Genomic DNA, 23,620 nt, shown 5'->3' on the forward strand with positions numbered 1-23,620 from the left:
TGAGAGAACCCCAGCCCGCCTCCCCTGGTTTGCCAGAGGAGGAGACACAAGGCTTACAGAGGCAAAGGGACCATTTTTAGAAATCTCTGGGGAAACACTTCTGGGACGAATTACCGAGAAACGGTGTGGCTGATGGAACACGTTGAATTCAGACAGACCTGGGGGCCAGGCTGGGCTCTGCCTCCTCCCAGCGGTGCAAGCTCCAGCTACCCACCCGCTTCAGCTGGTGGCATTCCACAGGTGGGCCCCCTGCCGGCCCACAGATGGAGAGAGGGGGCTGCTGGGAGCTCCAGGGGAGTCTCGTAAGGTTGAAGGAAGCCTGTGCCGCACACATCTCTCTGTGTGGGAGGCGTGCAAGGCTGGGGCCTGGCCTGGAGGAGACGCCGTAGCTGTAATCCAGGCAGGTCTGGTTCTGTGACCTTGGACAAGATTCCCTACCTTCCTGAGCCTGGTTTCCTCACCTCCAAGCTTTCAGGGCGATTGCAAAGATCAAGGTTGACCTTGTAAAGGACTTACTACCCAGCGACTGGCATGTTTAAGGTACTCAGTGAGTTTATTATTCTCAGAGGACGGGGTGCTCTGGGGGGCCCTGCACGATGCCTGTGCATGGGGGGACTCGGTGTAGTCTGGCAGGCCTGCGGTATGGAACATAGTTGGCTGTGTCACTCAGAGCCACTGTCTGCTCCTTGGCAGGGAGTGGTGACAGGCAGGGCTGGGGATGTCATAGGTGCCTGCAGGGCCTGGCAGAACAGTTTCAAGTGCAGAGGCAGCCCCTGGTGTGCAGGTCCTGAACCTCGGGGCCGAAGCCTCCCAGAACGTCTTCGGAGGCCTGAGAACCCCAACTGGTTTGCAGAGTGTGTTGTCTGTGGGGAGAGGGGCCACAGCTTTCATCAGAATCTCAAACAGGCCGTGGCAGAAAGTCGGTACCTTTGGTCTGGGCATCAGAAAGTCGGTCATGAAGACCCGCTGTAAGAGGTTGGTCCCAGGTGTCGGTGCAGCCAGCTAACCTCACTCCTCAGCAACGCACGCCAGCCAGGGACACCAGTGCCTGCCTTGCACACCTGCCCTGCATGAGCTCAGGGTCCAGCTGGACCAGGTCCAGCCTGTGGGAGAGACCCGGGTCCCAGGAGTTGGGGTGAGGGCTGGTCACCAAGGCCTGGGGAGGTGGGGGCAGAGAAATGAGGCAGGTCCACCATGCAAACCTCTGGGGCTCCTCCTCATCCACTGGAAAGTGGCACATGTGAGGGGTGGGCCCTGGGGTCAGTCCTGCTTGGTCAGAAAGCTCATAAGATGCTCTCTCTGGGCCTCGAATTCTGGTTGGAGGGAGATGACTGCGGGACCTGGCCTCGGAGTCTTGTTCAGAGCCCTCGGCTGTGTGCCATGCAGGTGTGGCTGGGCCTCTCTCTCTCATTTTTTTCTTTGGATTCTTGTTGTACATATGTTTTTCTCATAAACCGCCGAAATCATTTTGAGAAGTAGGGGGAGTAGAGATGAAAAGGAAGAAAAGATCTTTGTTTATAGAAAAGCTGTCTGGAGAAAGTGGGCTTTCCATTATGGGATGTTCTGTTTGTTTTTCTGAAAGATATATTTTGATGATAAGTCAATTATGCTCATTAAAAACAACATGGAAAATGTGTAGACATAAAAAAATGAGAGAAAAAAATTGTCCCTGATTGCATTATACAGAGAGCCACTGTTACTGTTCTGGTATATTCGCTTCTACTCTTTACACGCATAAATGGAAACTTCTTTGAGTATTTATACTATAAATGGTATCTAGTTTTCTTAACATATGTAGAACATGGATAGTTTTCTATGGCACTAAAAACCCTGTATAAGCATTTGAAATACTTCAGCCCCCTTTATCGTTAGACATGTAGACACACCTTACAATGTTAGAAACAAAGCATTGCCAAGCAGCTTGGTCCATAAAGGTCTTCTCAAATGTAAGGTTATCCCCTTGAGAGAGGTGCAGAGCGGGACCTGGGAGGAGAGGCTGGGGCAGCAGGGCGGGTGTGAGTCCGCTGGGGAATGTGTGAGGGCCGCCCCAGGAGAAGGGGCCGAGGCAGCTCCTCCCAGCCCCCCAGGGAGCCAAGTGACTCATCCTCTCATCTGTGGCCTTGCTGGTGGGGTGGAGGGAGAGGAAAGGCTTCCCAGTGACTCACCTATGGGGCCTGCGCTCACTTGGACCCTTCAGGCTGACCCGGGCAAAGCCCTTCAGGCCTGATGACCACATACCTGCCCGTCAGGGCCCCTTAGCGATGGCGGCGATCCACGGAGCCTGATGAAGTGTTTATGTCCGCACGGCTGGCCTGCCCGGCGCACATTCAGATGCGCTTTCGGACCTGAGCATCCTCCCAGCTTGGCTGAGCTCCGTTCCAAGGCAGGCTGGACTGGTTTTCTCCTCAGAAAGGCTAGTCCCGGGGTCAGCCAGCGGATAAACTGAAGTTCACTTCACTATTATCGCTTTTTTGTTAATGAGGGGAGGACCAGCTGTGAAGATGCCAAACCATTCAGAAATGTTGCCCAGTTCCTGGGATCGAATGTCCCAGGACAGATTCTGTGTTCAGAAAAGAGAGCGGTTGATGATGATTTTGCATCCCGACCGGACTCCCAAGGGCCCCTTGTGCTTCACTGAGCTTTCGTTTTATTGTTTTTTTGAAAATATTTTTCCTATGAAGTTATGAGTCTTGGAAGCTGTGAGAAGTGCTGGCGACCTCACAGGACTCACTAGGGAGCTGGCGCGTTTGGTGGGTGGATGCTCGGGGTGAGGCAGGTGGGGGACGGAGGGCGAGGGGCCGGGCTGGCTTCTCTTGGACTACGGTTAGCAGGAACACACCTCCCCTTCTCAGAGACGGGCTTCAGAAGCACAGCGGGAGAGCCTGCATGTTCCTGGCCCAGGAACGGTTACCTTGTCTCTTGAAATGCCACAGCCCCGAACGTGTCCACAGAGGCTGTTCAAAGTGACCTCCTTTGACAAAGAAGCAAAGTGCCCGTAGGATTCAAACTTGAAAAAGTTCATTCAAGTCAATGTACTAGACGTTTCAAACACATTGAAGAAATCGGATCTGAGATGTCCCTCTACAAAGCAGTCTGTGAACAAGTCAAATTGAAAGCACGGAAGCGGGCTGTGCCCGTTGCTGGGATCTGAGGGAAGGGTCTGTGACCCACATTCACAACCTACCTGCTGTGACCCAGGCCCAGTGCTTGACTCGGGGGGACAGGGATGTGCAAGACTGGACTTGCGGCCTCAAGGAGGCTAGTTGGGGAAAGACGTAATGTGGCTAACCCTGCCAGCTGCACTCAGGAAGAGGCACTGATTCTGATTAGGGAGTTCTTGTCAACCCAAGGGGAGCAAACTTTGAGGTGAGCTTGAAGAGTGAGCACAATATTGATGCTCAGGTATGTGGGAGAAGGGTCTGGAAGGCAGGGCCGCAGGGGTGGGTGTCCGTGGGGTTCTTGGGAAGAGGTGTCTATGTGACTGTTGGGGAGAAGGAGGAGGCAAAGAGGAATGGGAGATGGTGGGGGGTTGCCAGGCTGTGGATGGTCTGACACTCAGCCTAAGGGGTTTGGACTATGTTCTGCAGCTAATGGGGACCCATGGGACAGTTTCTGAGCAGGGAGATAACTTAATTTTTTAAATTAAAAGCAAACACACACATACATGCTCATCAAAAGATGTATACTGACGTCTACAAGCAAAACAAAAAAGAAAGAAAGAAAGAAAATGCTCCCACCCCCGTGGTAACTGCTGCTCCCCTTCATGTCGTTTCGTCCACCTGTATCTACAGATGCAGGCACACAGAAGCCAAGCTGGATGTGGGAGGAAGATGGCTTTGTCGGACCCTCTCTCTCTGCATTGGGTGGGACTACAGTCTGGGGAAGCCTGTGCTACAGCTTATCATTTGGCTCATTCGGCTCCTCTCGGTGTATTTCAGAACATGGCTTCATTGGATATTCACCGGAACTGCTGCAGAACAACACGCTGCCTGATTACAGCCCCGGGGAGTCTTTTTTCACTGTCTTTGGGGTGTTCTTCCCAGCAGCAACAGGTATTGTCATTTGTTGGGGTTTCTTTCACGCTCATGTTGGGGGTATAAATGCTTGGTGCGTAAAACTCAGAATCATAACGGACCTTCATGTGCTCTCAGAATGTACATCTGACTTTAGAGTTGGCCTTAGCCGTGACTAAAAATCTGTTACTGTAACAGTGTATTTGTTCGTAATTCCTGAAGGCCCCAACATGATTTAATCCTTCTTAACCCCTGTACTTATATATTGACACCTCTGGGCCAAGTGAAGAGAGGGGACATAGTTAGGGCAGGGCAGGATGGCTTCCTCAGCAGGACAAGCTGTCCTTTCTACCCTGGAATGAGTGCAAACTGGGTCTAGAACTCCCCTCTCTCTCCCCTGACTCCTGCCTCGTCTCCCAGGGCACAAAGAAATGCTGTTGTCTTTTCTTACCACACTGGGTGTGGGGAAACCAGGATCCCCTGCCTTCCCCACTTTCCTGGCCCGCAGGGGCCTGGGAGAAGCCTTCACAGCCAAGGTCCCTGCAGAACTCTTGTCCCATGCTGGGGGCCTGGCCTGGAGGCAGTAAGATAATATGTTGATCAAATGATCTAAATGATGGTGGGGAGGCACAGACTCAGAAAAGCATTTCACCCCTGATCAGGCTGTGTTGATGCCCTGGAGCAGCAGTTCTCAACCTGTGGGTCGCGACCCCTTTGGGGGTCGAACGACCCTTTCACAGGGGTCGCCTAAGACCATCGGAAAACACATACATAATGACATATTGTTTTTTTGATTAATCACTATGCTTTAATTATGTTCGATTTGTAACCATGAAATTGGGGGTCGCCACAACATGAGGAGCTGTGTTAAAGGGTTGCGGCGTTAGGAAGGTTGAGAACCACTGCCCTAGAGTGTGGCTGATTTTGTCTCCTCTTCCTCACCTTCTCCCTCTGCCGTCTTCTATGTGGCCATTTTCTTGCTCATTATCCTGTCCTAAATAGGGTAGGGGTAGAAAAAAGAGGAGAAGCTACTAGAATGTCAACAATTTACAAGGCTGTCCATACCAAATGTTGGCAGAGACACGGAGACACGGGGGTCCTCACATACTGCTAAAGGGAGAGTAAAATGGTGCAACCGTTTTGGAAAAAAGTTTGGTGGTTTCTTAAAACTTCAGCACACACCCAGCCATTCCACTCCGGTGATCTACCGTGGAGGACGAGCGCAGGTGTCCGCACAAAGACTGTGCATGAAAGTTCAAAGCAGCTTGGTTTGTAATCGTCCCAACCTGGAAACAGCTCCTACAAGCGGGACCTCGGGTCTCCAACTTTATCTGTTCAGGAAGGCTGTTCGAGAAGCGATTGGTTCGAAAACAGAATCATTTTTCCCATTAGAAACAACGGGAATTTAATCCATTCCAGACCCTCAGATGCTTCCCTGTTTTAACCTTTCTTATATACAGTGGGTGTCTAATGTACTGTTTAATCTGTAAATAAATACACAGTTCTTTTCTCATGTTTATTGCACCACCTCCTACTGGCCTTAAAGGAGCCACTCGCAGCACTCGGTCCAGGGGGTGTCTTTCAGGTCAGCATGCAGCATCTTTGCTCGTTCATATGTCACCGCCTCGGAAATGGCGGTCCCTGGCTCACGGCTTTTCTTTTCTCCAAATCAACAACAGTTTTCCTACCTCTTCAATTGCCTGTGATCATTGCTTCTTTTACACCCTTCACAACTATAGCGCTCTTGATGGCCTTTTTATGTTTTAAAATTGGGCTAATCATCGATTTTTCCCAGCAACAAAAGCATTCTCTCCTTGGTCTGTTGCCTGAGAGGTGCTTTTTATCCTGCTGAGATGTCAGCGTGAAAGGGTTGTTAGATTGAGAACCGAAGTTTGGTTAGACTACCAAGACATCTTTCCTGTGAACAACTTGGTCGGGAACCGAATTGTTCAGGATGGGAGATGTTCGAGAACTGAGGTTTGACTGTATTCATCCGTAGGTGGATGGGTAAACAAATGGCGGTGTTGCCATACAGTATAAACTACTCAATAAAAAGACATGAACTATTGATACATGCAACAACATAGATGAATCTCAAAATAATTATGCTATGTGAAAGAAGTCAGACAAGAAAGAGTACCCTTTTTAAAAGATAAAATTGTAACAACTATTTACAGAAGATTCTAGAACTTGAAAGTATAGTAGCAGAAAGCAGACCAGTGGATGCCTGGAAATGAGGTGAGGGAAGCAGGAAGGGTGGACAGGGAAATTTACTGAAAAATATATTCCTGACTAAGGGGATGGTTTTACAGATCTACTCATCTGCCAAAACTTTTCAGATTGTTACCCTTTAAACACGTGCAGCTTATTGTATAGTAGTTATGTCTGGGTAAAGCTGTGGAAATGAAAATAACATAAAAAAAAACAGCAAAGCCCATAATCATCCGTCCTCAGTCCCTCTGGCAATGGCCTTTCCTCTCCTCTTCATGGCCAAACGCAGAGCTTGGTCTGCACCCCCATCTCCATGTTCCTAGGTTCACTCCTCCACTCTTTTTGGAATTCCAAGCCAGTCTCTCCAGCAAAGTGGATCCTTTCAGAATCATCAGTAACTCCCACATGACTCCATCCATGGGCATTCTCAGTGTGTCAATGTGTCTGGCCTCTGGGAGCAGTCCACTCCCTCCTCCTTTCCTCTTGCCTTTAATGATGCTGCACCCTCCCCACCTCCCCCTGACTCTCTGACCTGCTGTTATAGGTGCAGCCTCTTCTGCCCATTACATGTTGGGGTTCTCCAGTCTATGCCCGGGCCCCCTTCTCTCCTTTCTCTGCTGTTTGCCTTGGAATTGCATCCATGCCCATTGTTCACTGACCACCCACAAAGCTGATGACTCCCAATGGATACCTCCACCCCAGACTTCTCTGAGCGTCACATCATAGTTTCAGTTGCCCACATGAAATCTTCTCTTGGGTGTCTCAGACCCATCATGTTCAGAACCAAACGCATTCCACCTCCCCCGCAGCTGGTTCTTCTCTTCTACTCCTGATCTCAGGAAATGGCACCTCATTCAAGCAATGGGGAGCAACTCATGACCTCCTGCTCTGTCCATCTGTACTCCCTGGCCACTCTGGCCCAAGCTGCTTCTCTCACCTGGATCAGTGCAGTGGCCTTCTACCTGATGCCCCCTGAGGCTTGGCCACAGGCATGAGGCTGGAGCTGGATCTCAGGAGTGACAGGTAGAATCTCGGTCCTCGAAGCCAGGTGTGCCAGAAATAGTGCCTCTCTTTCATTTTCATGAACCGGAAAGAGAGTCAGCCTCTGACTCTGAGCCTTCATTCTTCCAGGATGACTACTGAAAGCTGACGTCAATCATTGGTCCTACCTCCGCCTTGCCCTGCCATTCTGTTCCAGGGTCTTGGGATCTTACCAAGTACCAGGGCATGTTAGGGGGACTCTGGCTATTCATTATCTGAGCACAGAGCCAGGCCTTCCCATTTTCCAGTCTGCACTTCCCTTCAGGTGTGTGCATTTTGCTACCTCGGAGCCACTTTTGGGGACTAGAAATCTGCTAAGTCCGAGACCCCTATTCTTAGAGTCTGCATTTCCCTGACCTTCCTTTCTGAGGTCTTGCTTGATCCCCACTGATGCTGCCAGGGAGGGGGCCCCAGGTCCTCATTGCTCCAAATCCTGTGGGCTTTTCTCTCCCTGCCCCCAGCTCCAGGGGCAATCTTCTGTCCTAATCCTGGGGCCACTCTTGTCCAGGCCAGCTTCTTGGGTATGAACCTGTGCATTCACACTGTGCTCCAAGCTCTGAGGGGCCTCAGAATGGTTCAGTGCTTTGCTCTTGGTAAAAATCTTAATAATTTTGAACAAGGGATGCTCTCTTTTTATTTGCGCGGGGGCCTGCAAACTCTGTTGTTGTCCACCCATGCTTTCCCGAGCCATTCAGCGGCTTCTCTATCCTCTAAAATCTCCTAAGGGCCCAGGCCTTTCAGAAACAGAGCCCCAAGGAGTACACAGGCAAGTTCTGCTTCATCCCTGACACATAGCACCCCCACGGCATAAAGTACGGCTATCCTTGAGCAACATGGGTTTGAACTTCTCTTATAGGCAGATATTTTCCCAATAAATGCGTACGGTACTGTAAATGTATTTTTTCTTCCTTATGATTTTCTTAACATTTTCTTTTCTCTAGCTTCCTCTTTTGTAAGACTATAGTATATAATACATATAACACAAAATATGTGTTAATCGACTGTATGTTATCGCTAAGGCTTCTGGTCAATGGTAGACTAATAATAGTTAAGTTTGGGGGGAGTTGGAAGTTATATGTGGATTTTTTACTGCATGGGGGGGCTGGCACCCCTAATCCCTGCATTGTTCAAGAGTCCACCGATAGGTCAATTTCCTTTTGAATGGACAGAAAAGGAACGGGGAAACAAAATAAAGGAAATTAACTTTAAAAAGTTAACATCTGAAAATATTTCCAGCTTCCCCTCCCTGTCCTGCCTCCTGACCCAGATGGCGCACACATTCTAGGGGCTTCCCAGCTGGGCGGTTCCTTGGGCCCAGCAGCGAGTCCTGACGCCAAGTCAAGAACCTCTGTATGCAGATGCCCCGTCAGCACTTACACCTGAGACAGGGCCTGGCCTCCTTGGTGGCAACACTCCAGAGGGTGTCACCAGGCACCGGCAGGTGGTCGCCTCAGGAATGTGACTCCACACGCCCCCAGGGCTTCCCTCCAGGCCCCGCCCCTCAGTAAGAGGGGGCACCTGTCCCAGAAGAGCCTCCCCTACTACTTCTCCTTCAGTGAGGAATGAGCAGTGCCTCAGAGTTGAAGGTGCCACCCAGTAGCCCAGGGTCTGACCTGGACAAACATTTGCCATCCGCTAGTCCAGCACCTGTCTGTCTTCTCCTCCACGTTTGTTTTTGAGAATCAGACTAAAACCTCACATAAGCGGGACATTCTGAGATGCCTCCCGAGACCAGAGAGGTGTACCTTTGTTCTTCCTTAGAGGAAGCTCGCTACCTAAGAGTATTAGTCAAGCTTTCTTTTCTGTGGTTTAAATTATGGAAATGTTATTCTGTAATATTCCAAACATGAACTTCCATTACTGAACAGTCTACACAGGCTTGTCTACCCCGCCCCTCCTGGGAGCTGTGCTTCCCTCCCGGCCAGGTGAGGAAGCGCTCATCTGACCCTCCAGTGACCAGCTGGTAAGGGAGGAGCACAGAGCAGTTCATGAAGGATGGCGAAAGGCCCCCAGAAATTGGTGGCCTGAGCTGGGCCGCGGTCCTGGCTGCGGAGGTGCCTCCCCTCGCTCTCTGTCTGTTTCCCAGGGCCCCACTGTAACACGGTAGGCAGGGCGAACAATTTGTATCACTTGGCTGTCCCCTGGCAGATGTTCTGTTAAGCTATGAAAAGCATGGATGATTGGCAGTTTCCATGGTGATGGATTTGCCACGGATTAGCTCTGAGTGAGTCATGGCTGGGGCTGCCTCCAACGCCATCCTCTCCTGGAACAAGAGAACCTCCAGGCTTGGCGAGGGGAGGGGAGTTTGGAAGAAGAAGCATTTTAGTCCCCCCACCCTGGGTCCCCGTCTCCAGCCAGAGACATATTGTTGAGGTTACTTCAGAGATTTTATTCCAAGGGCGGGAGACTCCTGGGAAGAGCAGCCGGAGGCTAGGTCTCGGCTCCTCTGGATTTATGAAGCAAGTCCTCTGTCCTTCTGTCCTCCTCACTGCGCTCCACCACACCCTGGGCAAGTGGCCGCAGGGTGGGGGGAGGGGAGGGGGAGGCCTGGGGCCATGGACAGACTGTGTATTCGCTTTGTTTTAAAAAGTACTTTCCTTCTCCAAACTACACTCCCAAAGTTTCCCTGAAAAACAAACATCTCTCCCTACAGGGTGTTCACACACACACACACACACACACACACACTTCACAAATACACACACACCCCACAAATACACACACACACCACAAACACACATATCACACAAACACCATAAACACACATACACACACATATCACACACAAACACCACAAACACACACACACACACATACCACAAATACACACACAAATACACACACCACAACACACATACCCATACACACACATACCACAGACACCCCACAAGCACCCCTCCCCCCACACACACCTCAAACACATACACTCCACACACATGCATACATACCACAAACACATACACATACCACAAATACACACACACACCACAAACACATACACATACCACAAACACGCACACACCAACACACACACACACCACAAACACACACACACCACAAATACACACACACCAACACATACACACACCACAAACACACATACCACAAATACACACACACACACACCAACACACACACACCACAAACACACACACACCAACACACACACACCACAAACACACACACAAAAATATACACAGCCACTCCTGGGATCTGGGACCACAATACATGGATGAACTGGGAAATGGAAATTTACTGGGAATAAAACCAGTATGTGAAGTCATGTAACCCCTGTCCCCAAATTTCAGACTCTTACTGGAAGGAATGAGGGCCTTATGGTTGACCACACCCAGCAGAAGAATGCAGTAGGGAAACCAGCAGCCTTTACCAGAATGTCCGTAGTCACCTTTGTGGTTGCTTCTGTGATACCCTTTGCCCTCCCTGGCCCTGATCCTCTTTCCAGCTGGCACACACACACCCTGAGAGGCTCTGGGACTCTGCTGCACCCCTCTGGGTGGGGGGCTGTCTCCGGGACTCTCAGCCCTGGGCTGCAGTGCTGGCTCTGCCTTCAGCCCACCCCCTGCATCCCTCCCCTCCCAAGACATCCCCTGGGGCTCCTCCTAAGTTGTGTGTCTTGTGGGTGAGAGAACAAGAACTTGCTGCCCCAAAATGGGGTCCCCAGTTTAAAGAACAGGGAGACCCTGCTGAGAACAACCTGAAGTCGAGGCACACCCCTCTGCATTCTGAGCAGGAACAGGAAAAAAGGAGGAAGCTTTATATTTATTACACATGCTTTTTTTTGTAATTTTATACGTAGAGTTAATTTCCAACTTTAACCAAATCATCCTACGGTGTCGGGCACTGTGCTGACCCCTTCAGATAGAGTCTTTCGTTTAAGCCTCACCACAGCCCCCCTGATTCTAGCAGACACAGATTTAGCCTGAGGCTAGTGACACCCAGGCTTCCTTGTCCCTCACTTCCTTTTAAAGAGCTCCTTCTAGAGCCCTGTTCCTAATTTCATATTTCTAACTCCATGTTGAGGAACCCTGGATGCTTCCATGGGTTCTACTGTTAATCCATTTTGCAGATGAGGAAACAAAGACACAGGGATGTTAGGTTATTTCCCCCAAGGTCACCCAGACAGTAAGTGGGGAACCCCACTGCATCCTACGGTATTTGGAGAGGATGCTGGAAGAGAGACACACACTTGTCTGGAGCTGCCCTCAAGCCAGAAGACAACCGATCTTGATTGAGTCCCGGTATTTGATGATGTCTCAGCAGAATTTCTACGGCCGTAGAGGGTTGACTGACAAATTCTGCCTCAAGAATAGAGTGAAGAGGGGATTAAAGTTTCTAAAGGAAGAACTAAACAAACAAACCAATAAGCCAGATGTGGAGAAGGAGTGAAGGAGTGGGGTTTGGAAATCAGGTGCAAGGGGAAGAGAGACCATCAGAATCCTGAGAAGCCAAGGGGTTTCTGAGTGAGAATGGAGCCCATCCTTCCAGTGTGGACATTTATTTAGCACCTACTGGGTGCCAAGCTAGTTATTCTAACTTTCCAATGGGCCTCAAGGTACAAAATCTTATCCCTGTTTTTAGATAAGGCTCAGAGCTGTGCTGCCTCTAAACAGCATTACACACACACACACACACACACACACACACACACACACACACACGGCAACAGATAAGATTTGGGCACCTTAGTGCATGGATATTCTACCTTAATTAAAAAGAAAGTTATAAATGTAAGCACTTAAAAAAGAAAGAAAATAGGCACCAGAGAAACAATTTAACTATAAATGGAAACAGAAAATTAAAGGTTTCTAAGGACACAGATTTGGATTGAAAAGCTCCCAGGAGGAAGCTTGGAAGTTTCCTGAGAAATAAGTAGCCCTTTAATGAGCACTAACAGAAACCAGAAAAGCCAAGAAAAACTAAAACTATTAGATTTTTTCCCTCCCTTTACTAATTCTCATTTTCAGGAATGAAAAAACAAGAAAGAAAAGAAAAGAAAACAGGGTGAGAAGTAGCATTGTGATAACAGGTAGCAAGCAAAGACTTTGGTCTTCGTGTGCCATGGTTGACTAAGGATAGGCAGAAAAAAGATGACCACTATCTGCAGAGGTTGGTCAGTGGCTACCTGACAGTTACGCTGGTAATTTTTTTTTTGACTTTTTTTTTAATATATTTTTTATTGATTAAGATATTACATATGTGTACCCTCTACCCCCCCCCCCCCCCCCCCCCGCTCATGCCCTCACCCCCCCGTTGTCCACGTCCATTGGTTAGGCCTATATGCCTGCATATAAGTCCTTTGGTTGATCTTTCCCCCTTGCCCCCACCCTCTCCTACCTTCCCTTCAAGGCCCAACATTCCAATCAATGCCTCTCCGTCTCTGGATCAGTCCTTGTTCATCAGTTTATGTTGTTCATTATAGTCCACAAATGAGTGATATTCTGTGGTATTTATCCGCTCTCCAGTTCCATCCATGCTGTGGCAAATGGTAAGAGTTCCTTTTTCTTCTTCCTCTTCTTAAAGAATACCTTTCAGCATTTCATATAATGCTGGTTTGGTGGTGATGAACTCCTTTAGCTTTTTCTTATCTGTGAAGCTCTTTATCTGACCTTCTATTCTGAATGATAGCTTTGCTGGATAAAGTAATCTTGGTTGCAGGTTCTTGTTATTCATCTCTTTGAATATTTCTTGCCACTCTCTTCTGGCCTGCATGGTTTCTGTTGAGAAATCAGCTGACAGTCGAATGGGTACTCCCTTGTAGGTAACTGACTGTCTTTCTCTTGCTGCTTTTAAGATTCTCTCTTTATCTTTTGCTCTTGGCATTTTAATTATGATGTGTCTTGGTGTGGTCCTCTTTGGATTCCTTTTGTTTGGGGTTCTCTGCGCTTCCTGGACTTGTAAGTCCATTTCTTTCACCAGGTAGGGGAAGTTTTCTGTCATTATTTCTTCAAAAAGGTTTTCAATATCTTGCCCTCTCTCTCCTTCTGGTACCCCTATAATTCTGATGTTGGTACGCTTGAAGTTGTCCCAGAGGTTCCTTACACTATCTTCATATTTTTGGAATCTCTTTTCTTTTTTCTTTTTAGGTTGGGTATTTTTTGTTTCTTTGTATTTCAAATCTTTGACTTGATTCTTGGGATCCTCTTGTCTGCTGTTGAATCTCTGTAAATTATTCTTTATTTCAGTCAGTGTATGCTTAATTTCTAGTTGGTCCTTTTTCATGTCCTCCATGGTCTCACTATACTCATTGAGGGATTCATTAAATTTATCGGCGGTTTCCATAAAATTCTTGAAAAACCTTATAAACGTGGCCTTGAACTCTATATCCAGTCATTTGCTTTCCTCCATTTCTGCCATTTGTGACCTGTTTCTTTGTCTCCGCATTTTGGCTGCTTCCCTGTGTTGATAGAGTGGCCTGCGCGCCAGGTGTCCTGTAGGGCCCAGTGGCTCAGCCTCCCCAGTTACCTGGGGTGAACACTCTTGGTGCACTCTTGGTGCCTTGGTTGTTGTAGGATCACTGGGAGGAATTGACCTCCAGGCCAATTGGCTGTGAGAATCAGCTGTGTCTGAAGTGGGAGAACTTCTGTGCTGAAGACACCCTTCTGGGGCAAGACTTGCTTCAGTGGGGCTTTGGTGCTCACTGAGTCTGCTCCCTGAGTGTGTCCCTTATGGATCTGAGGAGTTGCAATCTGGATGGTCCCCCTCTGACCACTGGGTACAGTGGCTCCTGGATCTAAGGAGGTGCTAATTCAGCCTCTGCCTGAGGCCACACAGCAGGAGCCACGAAGAGGCTCAGCTGTGAAGCAATGCAAGCCGCTGCGGGGCCTTGGGCCTTCTCTTGGAAGTTCCGGGTCTGCCTGGCTCGGCTGCAGTTAGGTACATTCACATGCAAAAGCCTCTGCCGCAGCCTGGGTGGGGCGGGGTCTCAGGGAGTCAAAGGGCGGAGAAAGAAGCTATGGCTGATTCTCTGCCCGGAGTCATGAGTCTCAGTGTCCCGGTAACGGCTGCAAGCACCTCTGAGGGAAAGCCGCCCTCAAGTTCGCCCACTGCCCAACAGACCAGCTTCTCCCGTATGAGTCCTGGGTCCCCAGAGACTTGCCGGAACCGGAGTTCAGAGCAGTCGGGAGCTTGTGATTCAAAAAGACAGCCGCGTCCTCAGGTGCCACCCCCTTCTCGCGCGCGCGTGCGCGCACGAGCCGCCGCCGTACCTCTGCACTTCACCTCCGCAGCTCCTCTGGCTCTCAGCGTGCTTTTCTTTCCTTCTAGTTGTAGAATTTACACTCAGCCAGCCTTCCTGTTGTTCTGGATGATGTTTGCTCTGTCCTTTGTGGTATTTTTCAATTGTTGTGGGAGGCGACAATTTCCCGCTGTTTATCTATGCCGCCATCTTAGTTTTTCCTACGCTGGTAATTTTAACCAAGAGCTTATTGTCCAGGGCACCAAGCCCAAGCCCCCTGCTACATGGTGCTGTCTATGCCCAGGGGGCTGTGGATGGTGCTGGAAGTTCAGCCTCATAAACCTAACTAGTAAAGGGATGGCCAACACCATCTCCTATAGTAAAGCTGAGACAATACAGACATGCTGAAAGGCCGTAGGACTTGGGTGGAAGACCAAGTGAGAAGGCTTAAGCCATAGGAAGGGAGCTGTTTACCGAAGTCACATGGTAACAGCGTGCGGACCATGCCGTCATCCTGTGGCTTGGGGTACAGTATTAACTGCTTCCTGGACTGGCTGTGTGCGGCCCGAGAGGAAGGAAAGCGCCTGGACCAGGCACAGGAGAGTGCTTCGGAGCAGGTGACAGGACACCTATGGGTGAACCAATGTGTCGTGCCAGTTATAACTGATCAGTTCAGCCTTCTTGTGGTGGAGGTAACCTCAAGTTAATCATGCATTTATTATTTAAAAAAAGGAAATCCAAAAAAAGTGTGGGTGTTAGGATGAAAATAAGTTAGGCTAGATGATGTGGTGGAAAGAACATCGACTTGAGATCAGGAGAATTGCAGATTAGTGCTGGTTCTGCCAGCGATTAGCTAAAAAACTGGGGTACGATCACTTCTCCTCTGAGTCTGTTTCCTCATCGGAGGAAATAAAAGGTTGGAGGAGAAGATCTTTACGATGCCTTTCAGCGTTAAGAATCCTTGATCCTAAGTAGCCTTTGTAAACAATTTTAGAGACCCTGCTGAGAAAAGTGTAAAGATCAAAAAGTAGTCCTTGGCTCATTGGATAGAGTGTCAGCCTGTGGACTGAAGGGTCCCAGGTTCGATTCTGGCCAAGGGCACATGCCTGGGTTTCAGGCTTGATCCCTGGTGGAGGGCATGCAGGCAGCAGCCGATCAATGATTCTCTTTCATCATTGATGTTTCTATCTCTCTCTCCTTCTCCCTTCCTCTCTGAAATCAATAAAAGAAATATATTTAAAATAAAAATTAAAAAAAAGATCAAAAAGTAATTACAAAAAGGACACTTAGTGTTTCCCAAACTGTGTTCCATGGAACACTAATAATGAATAAAGTGTTTTATTTCATTTTTAAAAAGTGTTCAATTGTCAAAATAAGTTTTGGGAAGCACTGGGCTACATTTGTCTTGTTAGAGATAGACAGTGAAATTAGCATATTACAGGCACTAGTAGGCCCAACAGTAAAAACCTTGCTAAGCTTTTTATTTGTTTAAATGTAATATTGTATTTGTAAAACATCTGGACATGAAAGCTCTGGGAAATAGTATCTGTTCTATGACACCCACCCTAAATTTAGCTCTAACATTAACAATAATATTTTTAAATTGCACCAGAAGCAGGAAAAGAGCAAACTAGAGAATCTTTATAATCTTTGACAAGCACGGGCAAAACACACTAAATCAAAAGAATTTTTTTTAGGCCTAACTGGCAAGCAAGACATTTATAATTCACAAGAACTAGAGATAATGTGCCCAAGAATTGTATAGTCTGGAAGCAGCAGCTGCAGTGTGCACGCCAATCTAACACGTGTGACAGATCACCCATGTCAGCATAGCAAGAGTCGCTCACGAAGCTTCCAGTCTGGAGTACGGTTGCCTCCACTTCCTTGTCTCTGGTGCTTCATGTCTGTGGTACCGACTACTTACTTTCTGGTTCTTCTGTGTCTCAGAAGCCAGCTTCCTGGCTGCCTGGGTCTGGCACATTCCTGAGGGTGGCCTGTGTCAGTGTAAGCTCCTCCCCTCCCCCTGCCCAGGGGCCCAGCGTGCTCCACACCAGGGCAGGGAGTAGGACCCTCAAACAAAGGTCGGGTCATTGACTGTGTAAGGGACTGTGGCAGAAGAGACAAGGGCATTTGCTATGAATACAGAACCTGTTTGGAAGCAGGAAGCAATTAGGGTTAATCAATCATTTTCCTACACAGAAGCATATATTACAGCAGTGGAGTTTGTGTAGATCTTCATTTATTAACTTTTGTAAATGATCTGAAGGAAGGTGTACAGAATGACACGGCAAACTATAGTAGGTACTAAAATGGCAAAGGACAAATAGCGGTAATCTCACAGAGCTGAATGAATGCCAGAGCCTGGACCAGAGTGAGGCCTGGCAGCAGGAACAATGTGAGCAGGCAGGTGAGGCTCCCGTCAACCTGGCAACGGGTTGGAACGTTGGCAGAGGGTCAGAGTGGGGAGGTCCAGGAAGGGGTAGTGACAGTTAGTTGGGGTTTAAGGGTCAGTTAAACATGGGGATTTGGCTGGGATGCCCTTGGCACCAGATTGTTCTAGGCCTTGAGCAGAGCCTCAGTGACAGGACCTGGTCACAGGAGTATAGGCCAGAGCAAGGCAGATCCTGGCCATGCCTTAAAAATAAATAAATAAGTAAGTAAATAAATAAACATATGTGTGTGTGTGTGTGTGTGTGTGTGTGTGTGTGTTGATTTATTTCAGAGAGGAAGGGACAGGGAGAGATAGAAACATCAATTATGAGAGAGAATCACTGATCAGCTGCCTCCTGCATGCCCCCCACTGGGGATTGAGCCTGCAACCTGGGCATGTGCTCTGATCAGGAATTGAACCGTGACCTCCTGGTTCATTGGTTGATGCTCAACCACTGAGCCAAGCCGGTCCAGCTGGGCCTGCCTTTTTTGATCCAAGTAAGTCCTGCTCATGATAAAACACGAAATAGTACAGAAGTGCTTATAATCATTAGCAAGCCTCCCACCCACCCCTCACCACTCCAAGTTCCCCTCCATAGGGGCAACCACTTTTAATAATTTTTAGAACTTCGGGAGTTAACTCTATATCACCAAGCCATATGCCTATACCTATACCTTGATTAATCAAAGTCAGATATAATCTATTGACTCCATCCTAAGAAATAGGAGACTTTAGCTTACTCACATATTGCTCCATCCACTTCCCAATTTTTGAGAGTTATATTTTAATTTTTAGCTCTTTCTGGTTACCTTTGTAACTTTAAATAATATGCTTAAATTTCTGTTATTTTGTCAATTCTAGGTTACATCCCTTCACTCCTTATTGTTGGTGTGGGAAAATCGAGAGATTCTGTGTTGTGTTTTAAGATTAATGTACTATTTGATGTGTTAAATATTTTTACAAGGAATAATTTAGTTATCTCAAGGGAATATCCAATTTTAAGGGAATCTGCATAATCCTTTTATATTTGCATTTTAGACCAATGTCAGAGAAGCTATAACAAGTTGGTTATTAGCAGTTCAGTGGACAAAATCCCATGAAAACTGTAGTTTACAACTTAAAGTGAACAGTCTCTCTCTCTCTCTCTCTCTCTCTCTCTCTCTCTCTCTCTCTCTCTCTCTCTCCCCATACCCCCATACACACTCAAATCTATTAAAAAAATTTTTTTTTTGTCTTAAGCTTAGAAGTCAACAGTCTTCGTAACTTCAAAGACAAGCTGCTCAATATTTTTGGAAATTTCTTTGCTCTTCTTACAAACTCTCTTTTATGATGACAAGATATAGATAAGTACAGAGTTAACTTAAAATGTATTGCAACTGGTATATAAATATTTTCTAGCCTTTTCTTTATCTACCTAACAAATTTTATAGTCAGCTCTTCTTTCAGGTTTTCTTATTAAACTGGTTGAAGCTTGTACTATTCAAGCCAATCCTGAGTGAAAATCATGAGACTTACATTTTGTTTTTATACCACTACAACAAAAATATTAGTGCTCTTATTCTTCCCTCTGCTTATCTTCCTTCTTTTCACTTCCTAATATTGGTTAGCTACAGCTTTACTTTTACCTCACCGAGCTAGGTAATATTTGTATTCTGTTTTGTAGCTATAGCTATATCCTCTGTGCTTTGTCTACATGTCAATTTTTTTTTTTAAAAAAGAATTGAATAAATGAGTGACACTTTTAAAAAAATATTTTTTTATTGATTTCAGAGAGGAAGGGAGAGGGAGAGAGATACAAACATCAATGATGAGAGAGAATCACTAATTGGCTGCTTCCTACACACCCCACACCAGGGACTGAGAAAGCAACCTGGGCATGTGCCCTGACCGAGAATCGAACCATGACCTCCTGGTTTATAGGTCAATGCTCAACCACTGAGCCACACTGGCTAGGCTATAGGTCAAATTTTAGAAGTTAAAAACAATGCACATATACACTATTGCGAGTATGTAGTTGTTGTTCATTGAAGATCAAAGTAGCGGGCTAGAATTCCATTCCTTTTGCTGTGTGATTATGACATGGTCCTTGTGCTACTTAGGAGAGAATATTCCTAATATCACAGCCAAATGGGTTAAATTTTCTTAAATTTCATTGGTTGTTTAAAATGTCATGTTTTAGTTTGCTTTGTATTTAGATCTTTATTTTATTGTTTACTTTTCCTGGAGTTTCAATAACCTTTTTTTTTCTTATTGTCAAAATATGTAGTAAACGTATCCTTAAAATCATTCAGTTTGTTAATTGTACTGTCCATTGTATTGACTTTACTTTTTATGCAGAGGCATCCTGTTAGGATCTCCATCCTTCAGCTTCAATCCCTGCTGGCTTCTTTTTTGTACAGCAGTTATTCTGGGACTTTGCTCCATTCCTGAGTTATTACCACTGTTTTCTGAATCTCATGTTTTCCAACTTTATGCTTTATATCCTCACTAGAGGCCCCATGCATGAAATTCATGCAAGAGTAGGCCTTCCTTCCCCTGGCTGCTGGCACTGGCTTCTCTCTGGAACCCAGGTCCCAGGCTTCCCTCACAGCCCCAGCTTCGTCCTGAAGGATGGAAGGATGCCTGGTCTAATTAGCATATTATGCTTTTATTATTATAGATTTTGCTGTAGTACATGCATTAGCATCTTTCTCAGAAATGGGATGTGGAGGTAACCTTTCCGAGCCCTTGTTTGCTTAACTTCACTTTCACTTAATTGGTAATTGGGCTAAAATTCTAGTTTCAAATAATTTTTCCTCACAATTTAAAAATCAGTGTTCCATTGCTTTCTACCGTTCAGTGTTGCTGATGAGAAGTCTGCTTTGTAATACTTTAAGCAATAAAAAAAAAAAAAGGTAAAACAAGAAGTCTGATCCCAGTCTAATTTTTGTTCCTTTGCAAGTGTTCAGTTTTTGATCTTTGAAAATTTTTAGGATTTCTCTTGATGCATGTAGGTATGGAGATTTTGTTTTGTTTTTGTTCTTTTTGTTGTCTACTTTATAGGATATGTCAACCTGAAGATGTGTCTTCTTCAGTTTGAAGACATTATTTCTATTATTTATCTGGTTATTTTATTTGTTTTTTCTGTTTGCTCTTTCAGGGTCTCCTATTAGTTCGATGTTATAAATCCAAGATTTCGTCGCTATTATATTCTTTGTTCAAATTTTCTACGCCTTTATCTTTCTATTCTAAGTTCTGGGATATTTACTTATCATTTAGATCTTTATTGCATTTTTTCATTTTAGTGATCATGTTTTTAATTTCCCAAAGTCCTTTCTTGTTCTTGGATTATTTTTTGTTTTTCATGGCAACTTTCTTTATAGATAGAATAATCTTCTTGGGTGTGTCTGAAGCTGCTGATTAGTATTTCCTTCAAAATTCTCCTCTGTGTCCTGGTTTTTATGTTCTTCCAGCCCAGGTTGTTCTATTTTTATCGTGCATGTGTTTGTGTGTTTGTTCCTGGTTTTCATCACACAGCTGGCCATCTTCGGTCGCTGGCGTGGATTCCCTGCTGCAGTGTCTGTAGGTCTGTTTTCCCGGTGGGGCTCCCTCTTCCTGGGAAAGCTGACGGCAGCACATCTGTGAGAATGGCTGGTTCTGAGGAGGCTCCATTTGGGGTGCAGACATCCGCACCAGCAGCATTGGTTTTCCTTGGGCAGTTTATTCAAACCCTCTAGAGAAGTATTCCAAAGCTCTCTGTTCCTTTCCTTTCACTCTTTATTATTATCTGCATTTTCTGTGTTCCAGACATTGGCGGAAACCTTTCATCTACTTAAGACATCCCCCTCCCAATTCTCTTTGCTTAGGGGCTTGTATTCATTTCCCCTCTTTACTGCCCTTTTAATGGGCTCTTGGGAGGGGAACCAGAGGAAAGAAAATGTGCCTAACATACCACGTTAAACAAAAAGCCCTTTAAGAATTATTTTCCCTCATTTCAAAATGTAGAAAACTGAGAAAATATAGATAAGTAATAAAATAAAAAATGTTTATTCATCACCCAGAAATAACATTGTCAACATTTCAAAACACGTTCTACTTCTTTTTTCTATGCATCTATTTATGTTTGTTTTTTCTTACAATGGGATCAGACCATATGCTCTGTTTTCTAATGTGCCTCTAAAATGGAACAATAGTTTTTAAATATCTTTCCATGTTACAACATACTCCTGACAATATTGGAGACCTGGAATTTATTGAAAGATGTATCATCATTTATTTAGCCAATCGCTATTTTTAGACATTAGGTTATTTCTACTTTTCACCATTGTAAAGAGCATTTATAGACATTTTTGGCTCAGATTTTACTCATCTCCTTGACTATGTACTTAGGATAAAATCCTAGCAGTGGAATTGCTGGGTCAAAGTATATGTGGCAGGTCCCAGTGTTGGTCCAAAATTCAGGGTCCTCTTTGAAACAGCCCCTCGTTAGCTCTCAGGCCCCAGGCTTTCTCTTTGCTCCGCTTCTCTTGAGCTTCTGTAAGTATTCCTGCAGAGGTGTGGAGAGCATAATTTCTGGAGTCAGACAGACCAGGGTCGAATCATGGCTTTTGCCACTTAGTAAATGTGTGACCTTAGGCTATTTTAATTAACCTCTTTGAGTACTAGTTTCCTGTTCTATAAAACAGGGGAAATAATTCTACTCTTCTGATGTGGTTGTTGTGAGGATTAAACAAGATAAAAATGCATGTAGAGAATAGCATAGGCCCTGTCAGGTTGAAAGTGTTCATAAACCCATAATGATGGGGTTAGACCATTCCTCCTCCCCCTAAGCCAATGTGGCTCTCCTTTCAAGGCCACACCGGAGATGCATGCACTCTCTGGGAGGCTTTCCTGACTGGGTCAGGCAGAGCTCTTGTGGGCTGGACCCCATTTGATGTTCGGACACGTGGATTGTAGCTTTCCCCTGTGTGTGTGTGTGTGTGTGTGTGTGCACGTGTGGGTGTTCAGACAGAGAGTGACGTCCCCTCCTCACCATCCTGCACTGTCTCCCCGGTTATCACCTTTCAGAAGTGCTCTTGGGAATAGTGGTGATGATGTGACTCAGTGTTGGTAGCATCCGGATTGTTCTTGGGAGTTCGTTGAGAGCCCTTTTCAGCTCAGGGGGTTTGTCATTATTTCTTCAAATAGGTTTTCTAATCCTTGCTCCTCTTCTTGTCCTTCTGGCACCCCTTTTATATGGAGGTTATTTCATTTCATGTTGTCCCAAAGTTTCCTTAGGCTCTCCTCCTGCTTTCTAATTTTTTCTCCAATTGCTGTTCAGACTGGGTGTGTTTTTCTGCTCTGTTTTCTAACTCACTAATTTGGTCCTCCTCTTCTTCTAGTCTATTGTTGAAACCTTCCATTGTGTTTTTTATTGTAGCAATATCATTCTTGATTTCCTCTTGATTTTTACATAAGTTGTTGATTTTCTCATCTAGCAGGTTAAGGAACTGTATTACCCTTACTCTGAATTCTTTTTCTAACACATTGCATGCCTCCATTTCATTTAGTTCCTTTTCTGGTGATTCATCCTTCTCTTTCCTTTGGGGGGTTGTTTCTTTGTCTCCCCATTTTTGCTCTCACTGAAGGGTCGAGGTGCCAAGTCACACGGGGCCTGTGGCTGAAGTGGCAGGCTTGGTGGGAGGGGAGCACACTCTGGGACTCACACGAGCCTGCACCTGGGGAGGCTGGAGTCTCGGAGTCTGTGGGTCTGCAGATGAGGTAGCAGGTCTTTGGCTGGAGTGGCTCTAGGGTCAGGTATGGTGTCTGAGGCCAGTCTGGGTGGTGGTGAGGCTGGGCTCCTAGTCACAGCAGCTCTCCCCTTCAAGATGGCATGGTTTCTGTGCCAGAGCCAACCCCCCTGGGAGTGCTTGCAATGGTAGCAGGGGCTCCCCATCTAGTAGAGCCCAGTCTGCCAGCCTCTGAGACTCCTGCAAGATCTAACTGTCCCTCACACACACACACACACACACACACACACACACACACACACACCACACATGTCCACACACATGTCCCCTTTCACTCCCTCACTCACTCACACTCTCTTCCTCACTGCTGTCCTGCTGGCTGCCATCTTAGCTCTTAGCTTAGGAGGTTTGAATGTGGTCTCTGGCTCTATTAGGTGAGACTTGCCCCCAGGACACCAGAACCCCAGTTAGACGGTGGGCAGCATATGCAAGGAACTCTGCTGAAGGAGCTGCAGGAGGAGGTTTGCTGAGGTCAACCCTTCTCAGGGGATTGACACATGGAAGGCAGAGCTCAGTGTAGGGCCTTGGGACCATTGTGTAGCCTGCCAGATGCCTCCCTGACCCTCATTACTTTGTGCTGGGCTATAAGATGCTTTTTGTAGCTGGTAGGGCCTTCCTCAGCATTGTTCAGCCCACAAAGGTCCCTTTCATGCCACGGATGCCTCCCCAGTTGCCACGGGAGATTGAGAAGTGAGGTTTGCAGATGGGAGGGCTGGCCAAGGGATAGCTTCCAGGAGGGACCGAGGAGGAGAAGGTGCTTGGTGCAGTACCCTGCTTACCCCTTTCTCATCTGGATGTCTTTCAGGAGTCATGGCCGGCTTCAACATGGGGGGTGATCTCAGGGAGCCCGCTGCCAGCATCCCCTTGGGCTCCCTCGCAGCTGTTGGCATCTCGTAAGTTCCCCTCAGTGGCAATCAGCTTGGGAGAGGAAGCGAAGACTCCTGGTGAAAGAGGGGATTGC

The 23,620-nt window shown here is 46.7% G+C and overlaps 1 protein-coding gene across 1 annotated transcript in view; it reads left to right on the forward strand.

Annotated features, from left to right (window-relative positions):
* Window positions 1–23,470: 23,470 nt before the first annotated feature.
* The window catches only part of LOC308515014 (solute carrier family 12 member 8-like), a 38,426-nt gene continuing 38,276 nt past the window's right edge, over window positions 23,471–23,620 (forward strand). The window contains exon 1 of the mRNA XM_081085406.1: window positions 23,471–23,552. Within this exon, the coding sequence (XP_080941532.1) occupies window positions 23,485–23,552 (68 nt within the window). The 5' untranslated portion in view covers window positions 23,471–23,484. The remainder of the gene's footprint in view (window positions 23,553–23,620) is intronic.

The sequence above is a fragment of the Myotis nattereri genome, assembly GCF_964212035.1.
Source record: "Myotis nattereri genome assembly, chromosome: 3".
NCBI classification, from domain to species: domain Eukaryota; kingdom Metazoa; phylum Chordata; class Mammalia; order Chiroptera; family Vespertilionidae; genus Myotis; species Myotis nattereri.